The sequence below is a fragment of the Microcaecilia unicolor genome, chromosome 6 (genome assembly GCF_901765095.1).
Source record: "Microcaecilia unicolor chromosome 6, aMicUni1.1, whole genome shotgun sequence".
In the NCBI taxonomy this organism is placed as follows: domain Eukaryota; kingdom Metazoa; phylum Chordata; class Amphibia; order Gymnophiona; family Siphonopidae; genus Microcaecilia; species Microcaecilia unicolor.
The window spans coordinates 119,221,453-119,234,335 of NC_044036.1; the positions used below are offsets into that span (position 1 = coordinate 119,221,453).

Here is a 12,883-nt window from a genome sequence, read left to right on the forward strand (position 1 = left end):
TTCATCCACCACATGCCTTGCATCCCCCCTTTTCAGCCCCAGACCCATTTTCCCTCTTGCCCCTTGTCAGACCCCAGTTCCAGCTTCAGACCCCTTCTCCCATCTGAGCACTCCCCTCTGAGCACCCCCACCCTCCCCAGGGGGGAAAAAGAGAAAAAGAGAGAAAGAGAATAGGCCGGGCCTGCATACATTTTGAAGCTCAGGCTGCTCAAAATTATCCCCTGATATTTAGTGCCAGTGCCCGGACATGGCCCGGCACTGAATTATCAGGGGGATAATTTAGCCAGCAATGATCAGTGTTTTAAAAAAAATGCTGACTGCCACTGGCTGAGTATTTTGGGGTGGGGTGGGGGGAGGGGGAGGGTGCTGAACTTTTTCAAGGGTAAGTCTTTACAAAGGAATACAGGTAAAGTATTCCACTAGGGAAGAGCAGTGAAAAACAAAGTTGAATGATGATTTCATTCTAAGTGTGCCTAGTGCCGGCATCTGCACTATTCTGTAATACTGGGTGCCTAAATCTCATAACATGCAACCCAAAAGGGGGCATGAGCATGGCAGAGGCATGGGTATTCCAAAAAGTTGCACATAGTGTTATAGAATAATGGGTCTCTGTGCGCAATTTGGGTGCCAGGATGCCTTTCTGTGGGTACAACCAAAGTGGTTTACATATATCATATGCAGGTACTTTGTCCCTAGTGGGCTCACTGTCTAAGTTTTGTACCTGGGGCAATGAAAAGTTAAGTGACTTGCCCAGAGTGACAAGGAGCTGTAGTGGGAATCAAACCCAGTTCCCCAGGTTCTTAGTCCACGGCATTAACTGGGTTTCAGCAGGCAGAAGTTTGGCACCCAAAGTTGGCTTCAGAAACTAGCTATAAGCGCTCTTCAATAAAGGGCAAATGCCCTTTATAGAATTGTGCATAGGGCCAAATTTTTCTGTCATCCATTTTTGAACACCATTTATAGAATTTGTCCCTTTGGTGCATATCTGAGGGTCCAGAAACAGAAGCAGCAATGTGAACTAACCAGTTGCTGTAGGTGCACAGAACTTTATTAGAAGAGCAATCTTTGCTAGTGGTGTGTATCAAAATTGTCCTACCATGTAGATGTTACAAAATGTTTCGGCAATCAAATGCATGCATCAGGGAAATAGTTAAACACTGCTGCTAAGACGCACATCACACTTTAAAAGAGAACACTCGGTACATCGAAGGTTGCCTATACTGAGCTCCCAGAGCCCAATATGAACTGCTTTAGAAATCACTGAAAAATGCTTATTTAGCAATTTTTGAAGCAGTTCATACTGGACAGTTGTTTTGTGCCTCTTCTTGTTGTTGTATTTGCCTATCTTTAGGCACCAATTATCGAACTGCCCTTCATGCTTGTACCTGGGGCAATGGAAGGTTAAGTGACTTGCCCAAGATCACAAGGAGCAGCAGCAGTGAAATTTGAATGAGGCTTCTCTGGTTGTCAGTTCATTACTCTGACCACTAGGCTACTTCTCCATGCCTAGGTTTGGATAGGAATGCTACTGTTTCTCCATCTTTTCCCTCTGTATCAAGGAGTCAGACAAAACATTTCAAACTATGGAACAGCACAGTATTTTTGCTAAGATCTGGGATCTCTTGGCCTCATCTAGTAAGAAGTTTAATACTTTTTTAACAATTAAAGCTAGCATCCAATACTATTTCACTATAACTTGATGGGATACAGTGAGAAAAAAGTGTGTGTATAATACAAGCAATGTGAGCTATTCAAAATTTCACCTGACGTGTCTGTGATTAAAAATTAAACAACAGCAAAGAGACAAACAGTGCTAGGAAGCAGAGAAACCAAAGCAGTGATGGTAATGAAGGTTTGGGTAATTTCTTTGCAACCCGAGTTCTTGTAGGTTTCAGAATCCGGTCCCATCCAGTTAGGATGGCAGTCCGGGCTCCATCCCATTTTCCAGGTCCAGTTAAGCGGTATTGACATGGTGTGCAGGGGCCCAAGAATACTTCTAATGCCAGCTTTGGGTCGGTGAGAAAGAGATGGGGGATATTGGGTTTGACATCAATCTCTGAAGCGATCTCATCCATGTATTCAATATAGTCCACCAGCAAAGTACAGCCACGAGTTGTACCAAACCTTAGTAAGTAAGCCACAAAATAAATAAATAAATAAATAAATAATAAAATAAAATAAAATAATAATAACAAAACAGCCACAAAACCCATTGTTATTACATTGTATTTTTAAGGGTCCTTTTACTAAGCTGCGTTAGGTGCTAACATGTGCTAGCATGGACTTCCATGGGATGCGCTAAAGCATCATGTGCTATTTTTTGCATTTCTGCATGCTAATCGCATGCTAGATCATTTTTTGAACATTTTATTGAGAGAGTGTGTCAGGGGTGGAGAGTGGGAATTTCTGTGCTATCCAGTTAGTGCATCTATTTTAGTGCACAGATAACATGGGAGCTCCTTACCGCCTTCAAAATAGGTGGCGGTAACTGCTCATGTGATAATTTTTGAATATGGCTGTGCTGTAATGGCAACATTAGCATATGGCTATTAATGACAATAATTGAAAAAGGCATTTTTGTGCTAAGGCCAGTTTTTACTGCAGTTTAGGAAAGGACTATTTAGTACTTAAGACGTAAGAAAAACATACAAGGTATCATCATAGCAATATCATTATATGTGCAATATTTCCAATGTCATTCACTTATAATTTCATTTTTGGCATTAGTACTAATATAAATCACCTTGGACTGAAATTTGGCCACTAGGATGACAGTAAGAATTTGGTAGCATCCCTAATGATTTTTCATTAAAATTCATGATTTATTTGCTGGCAGGGTACCAACCACCACTCTTACTGTTCTCTCTCAATATACAGTACAAACTTTTGGGTCAGAAGTATTTAGGAGAAAGGAATGAATCATATTTTAAAATATTCACTTTGGGGAAAAACATGCTTTTTTTTCACTCTTCTCAATCTCAAAGAGATCTTAGAATTTGAGGGAGTCTTTTACAAAAGCACGCCAAATAATTAAATTGTATCCCTTCCTCCCCCGGGATCCTAACTTAAAGATGGCCCCATCCAATATTTTGGTACATCCTAGGATAAGCTAGAGCAACAACTAGGAATCATTTGTTATCTTATGCAGGTGTTATAATGGTATGTCCTATCTGAGATTAGTAGATAGTGCTTTCTTACATAAGAACATAAGTGTTGCCATACTGGGATAGACCGAAGGTCCATCAAGCTCAGTATCCTGTTTCCAACAATGGTCATTCCAGATTACAAGTTCCTGTCAAGATCCCAAAAGATTGGCAAACACTTATTCAAAAAGGGGGTCTTCTTTCATATGCATGGAAACAGACTTTTCCCCCCAGTATTTACCTACAATTTGGAATGTATTGGCTGCAAGCGTTTGAGTTTTTTTTTTAGATCTTGGTATGGATTGGGAGAAAAGTAATTTCAAACTGCCTTTATGTTAAAGTAATGAAATTATGCCATTCCAGGGCTATTTTTGTGCTGCTCCAGAAAAGGAAATTGACGTCAGAGGGACAGGGGATCATCAGAGCCGACAGTGTGCATCAAAGCACTGTGGCCCTGCGCCTTTTACACCTTGATTTGCCCGCCACTGCTGCTTGTTGGGAGAAACAGAGAGATGCAGGATGGAGAGAGAGGAGGCAAGGGATGGGAGAGAGGGGAAATATGCTTGATGGGGAGAGGGGGGGGGGGGCAACGGGAGAGATGCTGGATAGGTAGCAAGGAGACAATGGAAAATGCTGAATGGGAGAGAAGGGACAAGGGGAAAGATGCTAGATGGGAAGAGAGGGGGCAAGGGGAGAAATGCCAGATGGGGAGAGAGGGGGCAAGTGGAGATATGTTAGATGGCGAGAGAGGGGGCAAGGGGAGAAATGCTGGATGGAGAGAGAAGAAGCAAGGGGAGAAATGCTAGATGGAGAGAGAAGGGGCAAGGGGAGAAATACTAGATAAGGAGAGAAGGGGCAAGGGGAGAGATGCTAGATGGGAAGAGAGGGGGCAAGGGGAGAAATGCCAGATGGGGAGAGAGGGGGCAAGTGGAGATATGCAGAGAGGGGGCAAGTGGAGATATGTCAGATGGGGAGAGAGGGGGCAAGGGGAGAAATGCTGGATGGGGAGAGAAGAAGCAAGGGGAGAAATGCTAGATAAGGAGAGAGGGGGCAAGGGGAGAAATGTTAGATGGAGAGAGGTGGAACAAGGAGAGAAATGCTGGATAGGGAGAGAGGGAGCAAGTGGAGAAATGCTTGATGGGAGAGAAGAGGAAAGGGGAGAAGTGCTGGATGGAGAGATGCTGGATGGGGAGAGAGAAGAAAAGGGGAGAAATGCAGGATGGAAGTGGGGAGGAGAGAGGAGGCAAATGCTAGATGGAAAGTGGGGAGGAGAGTGAGGTAGCAAATGCTGGTTGATTATGGGAGGAGTGGAGGGGCAATGCTGGATTGAAGTTGGGAGGCAAGAGAGGGGCAAGCTGTAGGTAGACACGGTCAAAAGAGGGAAATTGAAGCTTGGATAGTAAGAAAGAATTAAATGTGGAAAAAGGCAGAAAATCGAAGAAAGCTGAAAGGAAAAGGAGGAGAGAAAAATGACAAACAGGAAATCCTGGCAATAGAGTTAAGAGAAGATGAGGAAAGTAGAAACCAGAAACTGGAACCAACACAATTGAAAAAAAAGTATGTGGTCAGACAACAAAGGTAGAAAAAAATAATTTTGTTTTTAGTTTAAGATAAAGTAGTGTGGTAGCTGTGTTAATTTTTTGTTTTATTTGTAGTTAATTTGTAATATAGTGAATGGAATGTGTCAGTTTTTAAAATTTACATCTGCTATCTTTATAGTAGTACAAGGGGAAAATATTTGTGTTTTTCTGGTGTTCTCTTGCATGCCAGAGTCTGGTTTTGAGGAGGTTTCAGCTTATTTTTTTGTCTGCATATTTTATTAGTTTATGATCACTCTTGGGGGTTCTTTTGTTGAACCTAGGGACTTGTGTACTATTTTCAATGATGCCTTTTTATATGTTCCAAGGCAGGCAAAATGGGTGTGGCTACTGTGGGGGTGTGGCTATGGTGGGGGTGGAGCCATAGATAGTGACTCTGCCCTTAAGGTTGGCCCTGTATGAGTACTGATCCCTTTTTTCCCTAGATAAAAGAACTTTGCTATTCTATTAATTTATTTGATTGTATTTTGCATTAAAATTTGATTTAGGTGTGCACTTACAGTACTTAAACTGGTGAAAGTCTTTTAGTATTGGTGCTGCAGCCTCCATCATGTCAGATTATTGAGATGTATTTCTATTGAACAACAGTGAGTCACATGGGTACATGGGTAGCAGAAAGGAGCTAATGATTGCGGCCTTGCAAAAATGCACAACTGTTGTAGCACAAAGCAAGTTACAGTCAGGGACAGCAGGTGGCATTTTCCTGTCCCAGAGAGCTCACAGTTTAAGGGGCCCTTTTACTAAAGTGTGCTAAAATCTGGGTTTAGTCCATGCTAACAAGGGGGTTTTAGTGAGCGCTAAGCCCAGTTTTAACATGACATTATTTCTGACCATTTTCTTAAAAAACAACAACATTCCAGTATGCAATAATTTTGTCATTAGCGCATGTTACAAGGAAAAAAGTAATGCAGGAGAACTTGCCACCTCCTATTTACGTGGTGCTAACTGCTCCTGCGTTAACTTCATACTAACTAGTTAGTGTGTGGTAATCTGAACATTCTAGCTGATTAAGGCTTCCGTGCCTATTCTCTACCCACGCTACATCCCATTAAAAATATTTTCGAAAAATACTTAACATGCGAGTTAGCACATGCTAACAGGCAAAATAGCGCAAAATGCTGTAATGCATTTTGTGGTAGCCTGTTTTTCACATGTTAAGTGAGCATTAGCGTTTAACATAGTTTAGTAAAAGAGCCCCTAAGTTTGCATCTGAGGTAATGGAGAATTAAGCGACTTCTCCAAGGATACAAGAAATGTAGGAATAATTTGAACCCTGGTTTGCCTGTTAGGCTACTGCTGCAGTTCGAAAAAAAGGTAGTGACACTGTAGAGAGAACAACAAGTTTTAAACCCTTCACACATGGAGCAGAAGTGGGATCTTGAATCCAGTCCTGGACAGAAAGAGAGATGGAGGCTATTTGGAAAACTGCTTCCTTCTTGAGCAGGAAGTTGTTTGACAGCAAAGGGTAACAATCTGACTCAAGTAACTAGAGTGATCCTGTTGGCATAGCAAAGGGAACTGCTGCATTTATCTCACTGGAAGAGTTGCTGGTTTGAATCTGGAAGGTTATAGATTCATTACCTGAGCCCCCAGTAGAAAATAGGTTATGGCTATCCAGTGTCTAGCATTTGTTGAACCTTGACAACCTCCAGTTTTCTTCTCCATTTAACAAATAGATTAATAAAATGATTTACCTTTTTATTAATATTTTATTTTTCTTTTCAATATCTTCCATTATTTCATTTAATGGAGGTAATTTCTTCAATCCTAAAAAAAAAAGAACACCACCAGACAAGAACTAATTCATATCTTTGCTGATATTTTGATTGCTTGAGAGATTAAGAGGGGAAGTTATCTACATGGACTACCTTTAAGGTATGTCATTTTAGTTTTAACCCCAAGGTTTCATTGCATAACATGGAACTTGTGCTAAAATAGCAAAAAGTTAGTGGTAAAATAACATATCTTCACCATAGCCCACGTTGATAACTACGCTCTTAAATACAACTACTGGTATATGCACATTTATGTATAAAGTTATGCAGGATTGTGACAACTAAGCTCTTTAAATTGTAAACTCCAGTGTGACTAATATATTGTGATATATGATGGTACTATTTAGGGTGCAAATGTTGAGAGCAGCTGAGTAGGTTGCAAGTTGGAGAATCTACAAACTCTTCTTCAGAAATGTGGGACATTGGGGACCACAGGTACAAAAGTAGATATGGACTTTGCATCCTGCTTTCTCAAAAATTCCTGTGCGGAGTCCAAATTGAATTTTCCCTACATCTTTACCCTTTCTGGTGAAGGTGAAAGTATGCACATTGGGAAGCAACATACGTACTTTTGGCCATCACTTAGGTGTAAATGTTTCACAGTGGAAACCTAAAGTTTGCCCCATTAACGTGATGATTCAGATAGAAATTGTAGTCCACACATACAATCATTTCTTCATTACTGTATGTTCAGAATGTTAAATATTCTTTCCCTCAAATTTCAGAAGCATCAAACCTCACTGGGTTCTTCAGTTCCTCCTTTTTAATGTTCACTTACCATTGATAACTCTTGTTGCCCAGCGGGCCTGCATCTCTGCAGTTGGCATGAGGGCAGCTATGGGCAGAATAAGGCCAATAAAAGCAAGAGTTGGTTTTTCCAGGGCAGGTGGGAAAACGCTTTTAAAGAGCGAAACCTTATTGTCAACCACTTTAATGACTGATTCATCAAGAAATGGAAAGGAGATACTATATCCTGTTGCAAGGATCACCACATCGATGTCTTTCTCTACAGTTCCATCATCAAATATGACAGATGTTTCCGTGAACTCCCTCACACTTGATTTAATCACAAGACAACCACATATTATACGACTGGGAAGTTCTTCATTAGCAATTGGCTCTTTCCATTGGTCACTGCAGAAAACAACAACAAAAAAATTCTAGTACTATGTTATTCAAATCCATTGATGTAAACTGTAATGAAGTGAATAATTATCTTATGAAAGCCTTATCAGAAGCAGATCATCTAAGAGATGTGGAGGGGGATAATTGAACGGGAACGACATCTCTAAGGGTGCCCATCTCTGAGGATGTCTCCGCGAAGGTGCGGGGCATCCCGTATTATCGAAACAAGATGGGCGTCCATCTTTCGTTTTGATAATACGGTTGGGGTCGCCCAAATCTCAACATTTAGGTCGACCTAAGAGATGGTTGACCTAAATTTTGAGATGGTCGACCTTAGAGATGGGAGACCTCGATTTTTTGCTGATAATGGAAACCGAGGACGCTCATCTCAGAAATGACCAAATCCAAGACATTTGGTCGTGGGAAGAGCCAGCATTCGTAGTGCACTGGTCCCCCTCACATGCCAGGACACCAACCAGGCACCCTAGGGGGCACTGCAGTGGACTTCAGAAATTGCTCCCAGGTGCATAGCTCCCTTACCTTGGGTGCTGAGCCCCCCCAACCCCCCCAAAACCCATTCCCCACAACTGTACAACACTACCATAGCCCTTAGGGATGAAGGGGGGCACCTAGATGTGGGTACAGTGGGTTTGTGGTGGGTTTTGGAAGGCTCACATTTACCACAACAAGTGTAACAGGTAGGGGGGGATGGGCCTGGGTCTGCCTGCATGAAGTGCACTGCATCCACTAAAAACTGCTCCAGGGAGCTGCATACTGCTGTGATAGAGCTGGGTCTGACATTTGAGGCTCGCAAAGAGGCTGGAAAAAATGTTTTTTTATTTTTTGGATTGGAGGGTGTTGGTGACCACTGGGGGAGTAAGGGGAGGTGATCCCAGATTCCCTCCAGTGGTCATCTGGTCAGTTAGGGTACCTTTTCGAGGCTTGGTCGTGAAAAAAAGGGACCAAGTAAAGTCAGCCAAATGCTCGTCAGGGAAGCCCTTCCTTTTTCCATTATCGGCCGAGGACGCCCATCTCTTAAGCACTTCCCCATCCTGCCTTCGGTATGCTGCCGACACCCCCCCGGGAGCTTTTGTCATCCCCACGACGGAAAGCAGTTGAGGATGTCCAAAATTGGCATTCAATTATGCCGATTTGGGCGACCCTGAGAGAAGGACGCCCATCTCCCTATTTGTGTCGAAAGATGGGCGCCCTTCTCTTTCGAAAATGCCCCTGAAAGGTTCTCATTTTCAAAAGAGAAAAACATCCAAAAAGTGGCATAAAGCTGCATTTGTATGTTTTTCTCACAAAAATGTTCAAATTGGTATTTTCAAAACCATATTTTAGATGTTTTTCTATGAAGTCTGTCAAAAGTGCACTCAAATCACAAGGGGGCATGTCGGGCATTTTGAAGATGAGATTAGGGCGTGCCTAACACTTGGACGTTTCACAGCTGTAATGGAACAAAACAAAAACATCTAGGACTAAAACCAAGACGTTTTGGTCTAGACCTATTTTCAGAACAAGGCACAAAAAGGTGCCCTAAATGACCAGATGACCACTGGAGGGAATCAGGGGTGACCCCCCAATACCCCCAATGGTCACTGACCCCCTCCTACCCCCCCTCCCAAAAGTGAATAAAAATATGACTTACCAGCCTCTATAGTATCCTCAGATGTTAAAGTCAGGTCTATTAGAGCAGCATGCAGATCCCTGGAGTAGTGTAGTGGTCAGTGCAGTATACTATGGAGTGGGGACCCAGGTCCCTATCTCCCTCTACCTGTCACACTTGTTGTGGAAACTGTGACCCCTCTCAAAGTCACCAAAACCCTACTGTACTCACATATAGGTGCCCCCTTCACCCATAAGGGCTGTTGCAGTGGTGTACCATGAGGGGTAGTGGGTTTTTGGTGGATTTTGGAGAGATCAGGGGACAAGATAAGGGAGCAAAGGTGAGATGTGTACCTGAGAGCATTTTTATGAAGTGCAAAGAAGTGCCCTCTAGGGTGCCCCATTGCACAGCTGGGATGTCTGGGGGACCAGTCTACTAAAAATTCTGGCTCCTCCCACACCCCAATGGCATGAATCTGTACAATTTGAACTTATTGATTTTTTTTTCCAAAATGGACCAAAAAAAATGTCCAAAGCACAAAACTTTGTTTGATACAGTATTAAAAAAAAAAAAAAAAGATAGATGTTTTTCTTTTTTGAAAATGACCTCCTTTCCTATTTGGATTTTCTAGTCCTATCCACAAAACATCCAAAATCGGACTTAGACGTCATATTGAAAATGCCTCTCAAAGAGGAACTATGGATAGGACTAGAAAAGTGCATTGAAATGTTAACAAAACATTGTCTCATGGTTCACTAGGAGTTAAAAGTAAGAGGAAAATAATTAACATTCAGGAAACAAATAGATACAGGAGATGAAGGAGAGGCAAAACTCCCAAGAGGCATGGATGGGCAGTTAGACATGGCATGTTCTTTGCTGTTAGGTGTGTGCCTGGACAGAGTTTGGCTGGGTGAGGCTGCTTTGATTGTAACTGCAGAAAGGCAGTATATCAGATCCCATCCCCTTTCCTATTTTCAATTAAGAGTGGGTAAAGCTTTCAGGTTTTACAAGATCAGTAGGTTTTTAAGTTAAGGAGAGGTGTTTATTGTAAAATACACAGAGCTTAAGGAATATCAAAAGACTTATATAAAAGGTTTAGCAGAAATAAGATGTAAGTAGGTTTTGGCATTTTCAGGGATATTTAGTACCTTCCCTGCTCTATCCTACCTGTAGTATCTGGAATTTTGTTAACATAATACCTGTCTGGCAATGGTGAAAAATTAGTTTCCTGCCTGAACTCAAGGTCCATTCAGTCTGCCCAATAGTCATCTCTGTTAGATAACCCTCACTCTATAGCAAAAAACATGGGTTCTTTCCTTTTCATCTCCATCTCTCATTTCTTGTCCCTATCTCTATCTCAAGTTTGGCTGTAGCAAGCACTGAATTATTTTAAAAAGAAAAGCTGAACATAAAACTCTTTGGGGATGGTCTAAGAACTACTTCCAAGAACTCAACTTTGCTAGAAGACATCTGAACACGGTGATCTATGCCAAAATAAACAAAATAAAGAAATCCAATGGAATGAAAAATGATGTGTATCAAGAGAAGTAAACACTTTTGCTCCTGCCAAAATTGTGTTGCATGATTAGACGTTTTCATAGCTTCCATGTATGATAGGGTTCACATGTCTCTCTCTGTCTTCTGTCCTCATGCTATGGTTATATCTTTCGCTTTGTAATTTTGTTTTCACCATAACTTTCTATCTCCCTCTTCCTCATTTTTTCTCTTTGTAAGGCCTAGCCCAGTCTGGGGCTAGTGCCCTGGGGTGACCCAGGGAGAGGCAGTTTGGTTTGAGTCTGCAGTCAGTTGCTGGCTGCATCTGCTCTTGTGCCTTGTGACTTGAATGGCACTGCAAAGACCAACTGCTCTGCTTCTGGGCTTGCTCCTTGCTGGATCATTGCTTTTCGTTTCATGCTTCTTGTTCCTGTGTCCCAGCATTCTTGCATTGTTCCAGTGTGCCTGGATTCTTGTCTTGTCCTTGTCTTGTTCTTATATTTTAGTCTTGTCTAGGACTTCTCTCTTGTTCCAGTGTTCCTGAATTCTAGTCCTGTTCTGGTATTATTTTGTTCTGTGTGCCTTGCCATATTTATTCTTGTTTGAGTTTGGTTTTTGTCCTGTGTTAAATCTGCCTTTCTATACTAAATCTTAAATACTGTTCAACTTGCCTAGTTCCATTAAGGGTAAAGTGTTACTAAACTTGCCATTGAGGTACTCTGTGGACTCATTTGCTTCTCCTTAAAGCAGTGGCGTAGCCACAGGTGGGCCTGGGTGGGCTAAGGCCCACCCACTTAGGGCTCAGGCCCACCCAACAGTAGCACGTGTTTAGCGGTAGCTGGTGGGAATCCCAAGCTCCACCAGCTGAAGAGTTCCCCCTGATGGTAACGAAAATGCTACTATCCATGATACTGGCAACTGCGCATGCTCAGTTTTCAGCACATGCCTGCTGCAGACTGCCAAGATGGAGAGAAGCATTTTCCCAACAACTGAGATCTTTTTTTGGTGGGAGGGGGAGAACACTTGGCGCCCACCCATTTCTTGCCTAGGCCCACCCAAAATCTGCTGTCTGGCTACGCCCTGCCTTAAAGGGATCCCAAAACCTGGAGGCTACCTATCTCCTGACACTCTCTGAGACAGTCTAAAAATTATTTTTGATGATATATGTGCCAAAGAAATTGACTTATTAAAAGAAAGAAGCATATCAAATTACCCTTCATGCATCCCCAAGCCATAGTTTGCATGGTTAAACCACTGATTAAAATTCCTGGCCCCTATCCGCTTCACAATAGCTGTAGGAAGGGAATTTCGGACACAGTTCTTTAAGCGAGTTGAGTAGACAATATCCCATGGGTAGCCATTGCCAAAAATCCGATTCAGTACCCAGACGCCTCTTCTGGTACTGAGAAACACCTAAAAGATAACACAGAATTCAGTTGTCTTGACTTTTTAGTACCATTTTTTTTGTTTCATATATCTCTCTCCCATTTGTTCTTTTTATTTTTTTTTCCCTTTTGGTACAAAATGTATGGGTGCTTATTTTCAAAGCATTTAGAAAGTTCCATAGGTTACAAAGTAACTTTGTAAGTCTAGGTGCTTTGAACGCCTAACCTATGTGACTTGTAAATCTACTTGCTGCGAAAATGAGCCTCATAGTCTTTCCCACCAAAATGCAAACATTTAAATGATCTTTTAAATGAGTGGTGAAGGTTCAAACACCACAAGTGAAATAATGGTTAGATTTGGATGAGTGTGGGCTAACCTGCCACTTGGTTATATCAGATATTTTTCTGGTTGATATTCAGACAGCCGCGGTCAGTGAGTTTTTTAAACGCTGACCGTTGCTGGCTAACGTAGCCCCAGATATTCAGAGCTGAGTGATGTGTGGGAACCAGCACTGAATATCAAGGGCTAAATTGTTCAGCAGTGTCCACTGGAGCTTATGCAGGTCCCGGCCAATATTCACACGGGGCATGCTTAACTTTTCTTTTTATTGCTGTGATCCCCCTCCTAGCCCCCTGAAAAGCCCACCTCCCCAACCTGCACCATGTAGAAGCTCCCCCACCCTCCAGAATGTTATCCCTCACCCCAACCCCCCTGCGGTCTAGGTAGGCTCCCCCTGGGCCTACATTTGCTCCC

General features: G+C 42.3%; 1 protein-coding gene across 2 annotated transcripts in view; it reads right to left on the minus strand.

The window, feature by feature from the left end:
* Positions 1 to 750: 750 nt before the first annotated feature.
* Positions 751 to 12,883, minus strand: part of LOC115471937 (dimethylaniline monooxygenase [N-oxide-forming] 2-like) — a 116,281-nt gene continuing 104,148 nt past the window's right edge. For both annotated transcript variants that reach the window (XM_030205922.1, XM_030205923.1), the window contains 4 exons: positions 11,958 to 12,157; positions 7,295 to 7,650; positions 6,436 to 6,508; positions 751 to 2,124 (listed from right to left, as the gene is read on the minus strand). In XM_030205922.1, the coding sequence (XP_030061782.1) occupies positions 1,779 to 2,124; positions 6,436 to 6,508; positions 7,295 to 7,650; positions 11,958 to 12,157 (975 nt within the window). In that variant the 3' untranslated portion in view covers positions 751 to 1,778. The remainder of the gene's footprint in view (positions 2,125 to 6,435; positions 6,509 to 7,294; positions 7,651 to 11,957; positions 12,158 to 12,883) is intronic.